Here is a 6,523-nt window from a genome sequence, read left to right as displayed (position 1 = left end):
GCTTTTCCCTCTAATATTTAGCTTTCCTGGCTGCAGTAAGCTGCCGGTACCTTTTCCCTAGTTCAGTGCACTGAAAATCCAAGGATGTGGGATGAATGCTTCACTCTCTCTGTTTCTTGAAAAAGAAGTCACAGGCCAAGGCTTGTCTTTCTCATAGCTTTGCTGTGCCTGCTTGAAGGAGGCACTGACACGGGTAAGTGAAATTGCTCTTTTCATCTATTTCAATGTGTGTATTTTAAGTTTGTGCTTATTTTAGGTCCTGCAACATTTTAACTGGACTTTAGACCTCTCATAAGGATTTTTGTCCTTATATTATGCCAAGTTGGTGTATCTGAGGGAAGATAAGGGCTGTGACTTCCCATTCACCATACTGCTAATGTCATTTTAATAAATCACTTTAATAGAATGAAGGAAAAAAAATCATCATTTCATTAATTCTGACAAAGCATTTGAAAAAACTTCACATGCTCTCTCAGTTTCTGGTTCTGCTTTGAAGGAGCTTGTAAGTCACTACTCCATGCCAACAGCAGGTAAAAAACTGAGCAGACTGGAAAATTAACAACCCTTCTTGCATTCATAAGAGAAGTGAGGATACAGGGTAAAGCACAGATTCAAAGTGAACAAGAACAAAAAATCTCAAAGAACAAGAATTGAGAGAACTTGTCAGTAGATCTTCCTCCTAAGAAATATTTTAAAAATTCTTTAGAGAAAAGGAAAATAGTTTAGGTCAGAAATTGGGGTCTGCATCAAGAAAGAAAAAATAAGAGAATGTAAATTTAAAACTTTAATTTTTTTCTTATTCTTAAATAAATGGAGAGATATTCCATGTTCATGGATAAGAATACTCAATATTATCAAGATGTCAGTTCTTCCCAATTTAACCTAGAGATTAAGTTAATTTAATCAACAGACTCAGTCCATACCAATCAAAAGCAAATTATTTTTGGATATAAATAAACTGCCTCTAAAATTTATATGGAGAGGCAAAAGACCTAGAATATTGAAAGAGAACAACGTTGGAAGACTGACACTATTTGACTCCAAGACCTAATAAAATCATAACCAAACTACATACTCAAGGCAATGTGATATTGGTAAAAGAATAGACAAATACAAAATGGCCATTCTGCCCAAAGCAATTTACATATTCAATGCAATCCCTATTAAAATATCAACAAAATTCTTCAATGAACTAGAACAAATAGTTCTAAAATTCATGTGGAACCACAAAAGACCCCAAATATCCAAAGCAATCCTGGAAAAGAAGAACAAAGCTTAGGGGATTACGCTCCTTGACTTCAAGCTCACCTACAAAGCCACAGTAATCAAAACAATTTGTACTGGCACAAGAGCAGACACACAGATCAATGGAATAGAATAGAGAGCCCAGATATAAACCCATACATATATGGTCAGTTAATATATAATAAAGGAGCCATGAATATACAATGGGGAAAAGACAGCCTCTTCAACAACTAGTGTTGGGAAAACTGGACAACTATGTGTAAGAGAATGAAAATGGATTATTGTCTAACTCTATACACAAAAGTAAACTCAAAATGGAACAAAAACCTGAATGTAAGCATGAAACGATAAAACTCTTAGAAGAAAACATAGGCAAAAATCTCCTGAACATAAGTATGATTAATTTTTTCCTGAACACATCTCTTTAGGCAAGGGAAACAAAATAAAAAATGAACAAGTGGGACTACATAAAACTAAAAAACTTCTATACAGCAAAGCACACCATCAGCAGAACAAAAAGGCATCCTACAGTATGGGATAATATTTTCATAAACAATTTATCCAATAAGGAGTTAACATGTAAAATATAAAGAACTCATATGCCTCAACACCCTAAAAAACAAATAACCCAATTAAAAAAAATGGGCAGAGGACCTGAACAAACACTTCTCCAAAGAAGAAATTCAGTTGGCCAACAGGCACATGAAAAGATGCTCCACATCACTAATCAAGGAAATGCAAATCAAAACCACAATGAGAAATCACCTCACACCAGTTAGGATGGCCATATCCACAAGACAAGAAACAATAAATGCTGGTGAGGATGTGGAGAAAGGGAAATCCTCTTATTCTGTTGGTGGGAATATAAATTAGTTCAACCATTGTGGAAAGCAGTATGTAGGTTCCTCAGAAAACTAAAAATAGAAATACCATTTGACCCAGTAATTCAACTCCTAGGAATTTACCCAAAGAAAACAAGATCCCTGATTTGAAAAGACATATGCACCCCATGTTTATTGCTGCAGTATTTGCAATAGCCAAGATATAGAAACACCCTAAGTGTCCATTAGTAGAGGAATGGATAAAGAATATATGGTATGTATACACAATGGAATATTATTGAGTCAATAAAAGAAGAGAAATCCTTCCATTTGCAACATGGATGGATCTAGAAGGTATTATGCTCAGTGAAATAAGCCAGGTGGAGAAAGGCAAATACCAAATGATCTCACTTATTTATGGAGTATAAAAACAAAGCAAAACAGAAGGAACAAAATAGGAGTAGACTCATAGACACTGGGAGGGACTAGTTGTTACCAAGGGGGAGGGGTTAGGATGGTGGGTGGAAGGGGAAAGGGGATTAAGGGGCAAAATAATGCACATTCATAATATAGGTTGGTCACAGGTATGGTGGTACAGCATGGAGAATACAGTTAACGATTCTGTAACATCTTACTACGCGAATGACAGTAACAGCACTGGAGGGAGTGAGGACTTAATAATATGGGTAAATGTTGAACCACTCTGTTGTGTATTTGAAACCAACATAAGATTGTATATCAATGATAGTTTAATAAAAAATGGAATAGACAAATAGATCAACAGAACAGATCAGAGAACCCAGAGATAGATGTACATATATATGGTCAACTCATCTTTGACAAAGTATGACAAAGGAAATTAAACAGAGCAAAGATATTCTTTTCAACAAATGGCACTGAAACAAATGGACCTTCACATGCAAAAAAATCTGTATCTGGATACAAGCTTCACACCCTTTGTAGCAGGTAACTCAAAATGGATCATAGACCCAAATATAAAATATAAAATTATAAAACTCTTAGAAGATTACATAAGAGAAAAACCTGGATGATCTTGAGAATGGTGATGGTTTTGTAGATATAAAACTAAAAGTAGAATTCATGAAAGAAATAATGTTTGACTTCATTAGTATCAAAAATTGTTCTGTGAAAAACAATGCCAAGAGAATGAGAAAACAAGCCACAAACTGGGAGAAAACACTTACAAATGACACAGCTGATAAAGGGCTATTATCCCAAATGTACAAAGAACTCTTAAAATTTAATAAGAAAACGAGAACTCAATTATAAAATAGCCAAAGACTGTAACAGACACATCACCAAAGAAGATAATACAGAAGGCAAAAAAGCATTTTAAAAGACGATGTACATAATAAGTCATCAGGGAAATGCAAATTAAAACAAGATACCACTACACACCTATTGAAATGGCCCAAATCCAGAACATTGAGAGCACCACATGCAGGTGACGATGTGGAGAAAACAGGAACTTTCCTTCATGGCTGGTCAGAATGCAAAAGGGGACAGCACTTTGGAAGATAGTTTGGAGATTTCTTTAAAAAATTCACCATATTCTTAGTATATAATCCAGCAATCATCTTCCCTGCTATTTACTCAAATTAGTAGAAAACTTATGTCCACACAAATACCTGAACATAAATATTTACAACACCTTCAGTCATAATTGCCTAAACTGGAAACAACCAAACATCCTTTGTGAGGTTAATAGATAAATTCACTGTAGTGCAGTTATTCAGCACTAAAATGAAATGAGCTTTGAAGCAATGGAAGGACATGGAAGTACTTTAAATGCATATTATTTCATGAAGAAGCCAACCTGAAAAGGCAACATAATGTGTGACTCCAACTATATCACATTCTGGTGAAGGCAGAACTCTGGAGATGCAAAAAGATCAGTAATTGTCAGGGGGCTAGGGAGAGAGGGATGCTTAGACAAAGCACAGGGGAGTTTTGACTATACTCTGTATGATACTGTGATGATGGATTCAGTTCATCACACATGCGTCCACACCCCTAGCATGTACAGCATCTTGAGTGAACCTAAGGTAAGCAATGGAATTTGGGTGATTATTGTGTCTTTTTGAAAGCTGTAATAGGGAAATACTGATTCTACGGAATGACTCAGTCAAGACAGAAATATTAATTCATTGAAGATGTGAAATTTATATATTTCTCCATAAAATGTACCAAAAGAGTACACTTTTCATTTAAAACTACCTGTCTTTTTTCTCCCATCCAGAATCTTGGAACAGTTATTCAACAAAAGAAATAACTACAGTTAGATATAACCTTATGTTCAATATCTCAGTTAACTACTTAAATTATTTTAATTTAAAATAATTTAAATTACTTGACTTACTTCTCACAAATTTCCCACTTTAATGTGTATGTGCCCACATGGAGCACATACATGTGCTTTGTTTATGGTCTTGTTTGTGGCTCTGTTTAATATGCACATTTGCATTAGGATGTGGTAGGGAAAATGTAAGTGGCATATGTGAATAAATCAAATATCATTAGTAAGTTTTGACAAGCAGGTTCCCAAATTTCTAATGCTTCCCTTTAGACACCATCACTCAAGTATTATATTTCTAAATATGTTTTCTTTTACCCAGACAACAGACTTTTTGAAGAGAGAAGGATGTCACCTCAAGGCATTTAAATGAATTTAAATGAAGTGCTTATAAAGTAACTCATTGCATGGGGGAAGTCTGAGAGGATGCAAACAAGTTTCTTGTTCATAGGACAATGTTAAAATCCTAATCCTATAGAAAAATTTGCCTTCTCAACCACCTTCTTGAATGCACTTTTGACCTCCTTGTTCCCGAGGCTGTAGACCACAGGGTTCAGCATGGGGATGACCATAGCATAGAACACGGATGCTACCTTGTCTGTGTCCATGGAATGGCTGGAGCTGGGCTGTAAGTACATGAAGATTATCGTCCCATAGAAGATGGAGACTGTCGTGAGGTGGGAAGCACAGGTGGACAAAGCCTTTTGGTGTCCCTGAGCTGAGGGCATCTTCAAGATGGTGATAAAGATGAACAGGTAGGAAATCAAGACAACCATGAGAGCTAACAAGGCATTAAAGCTGGACAAAAAAACAAGAACCACCTCACTAATGTGTTTATCGGAGCAAGAGAGACCCATGAGAGCTGGAACATCGCAGAAAAAGTGATGGAGCACATTGGACATGCAGAAAGAAAGACTGAATATGTCCCCAACGTGGAAGGAGGCATTCAGGAAACCACAGACATAGGAGCCTATGGCCAGACGTGCACACACACTTGTTGTCATGGTGGTGGTGTAATGTAAGGGTCTGCACACTGCTGCGTAGCGGTCATAGGCCATTGATGCCAAGAGGTAATTTTCTACAGTGGCAAAGGCTACAAAAAAGAACATTTGAGCAGCACACGCATTGTAGGAGATGATTTTGTTACCTATAAGCAACCCAGCCATGACCTTGGGAGTGACAGCTGAAGAGTAACAGAAGTCCACCAGAGACAGGTTACTGAGGAAGAAGTACATAGGGGTGTGGAGACGAGGGTCCACAAGAATCAAAACTGCCATCCCCAGGTTTCCAACCACATTGATGAGGTAAATGAGAATGAACACGAGAAAAAGGGGGACCTGCAGTTCTGGGGCACTGGTTAGTCCGAGGAGGATGAACTCGGTCACTTCTGATCTGTTATCTATCAGCATTACTTGGGAATCATGAGAGGTCCTGTAGCAAAGTGAATTAAAGGGAAAAAGTGACAAACAAAAAAGAAATGGTAGTGAAACTGAAATGGATAAATACCATGTGCATTATTTCATTAATAATCTGTACTTTAAAGTTATCCCGATCTCATGTTAATAGCTTTAAATAAAAATGTGTTAATGTGTGTGTCTCTGGGTACAATGGGTATTATTGTTATATTTGTTTTACTATTAAAAGAATTAGGGAGTTGAGAAGTTACATGACATTCTACAATTATATTACTAGTATGAAGATTCAAAATTCAAGATCAAAACCCGATTTCAACCTAATAAATAATCTGTGTGCTTTTGACCTCCTCACTGTCAGCATATATAAAGGTGCCAAAAACAGTAAGACTGAGATTATGGGGAAAAGGTTTAATAGTGGTTCATTCCCGGTAATTCCTTCAGTTCCCTTTGTATTTTGAAGAATGTTCACTTCACACTTAAGTTTTGCCTGTTTGTTTGTTTTTTAACCTCCAGTCAGAGGGCAACTGATTGTGACAAGAAGATAGTAACCTCCAATGGGAGGACAACTGATAGTGACAAGATAGTGACAATCAAAGCATCATCTATCTTATATTTTTATTCATCTTCTCCTTTAGGGAAGAAGGAGGATATTTCATAAGTATCACTAAACTCCTTCTGTGTTTAAATAACTCATAGTATTTAAAGTTTCCCCCAGATTTTGCATGAAT

General features: G+C 36.4%; 1 protein-coding gene across 1 annotated transcript; it reads right to left on the bottom strand.

Moving 5' to 3' along the window:
* Positions 1-4,838: 4,838 nt before the first annotated feature.
* On the bottom strand, positions 4,839-5,789 carry LOC108389906 (olfactory receptor 5B2-like). Its single transcript, XM_017648397.3, has one exon. It carries the CDS (start codon positions 5,787-5,789, stop codon positions 4,839-4,841), a length of 951 nt encoding a protein of 316 aa, XP_017503886.3.
* Positions 5,790-6,523: the final 734 nt, after the last annotated feature.

This window comes from Manis javanica, chromosome 11 (genome assembly GCF_040802235.1).
Source record: "Manis javanica isolate MJ-LG chromosome 11, MJ_LKY, whole genome shotgun sequence".
NCBI classification, from domain to species: Eukaryota; Metazoa; Chordata; class Mammalia; order Pholidota; family Manidae; genus Manis; species Manis javanica.
Note: the sequence above shows the minus strand (reverse complement) of the source record. Positions and strands in the feature narration are given on the sequence as shown.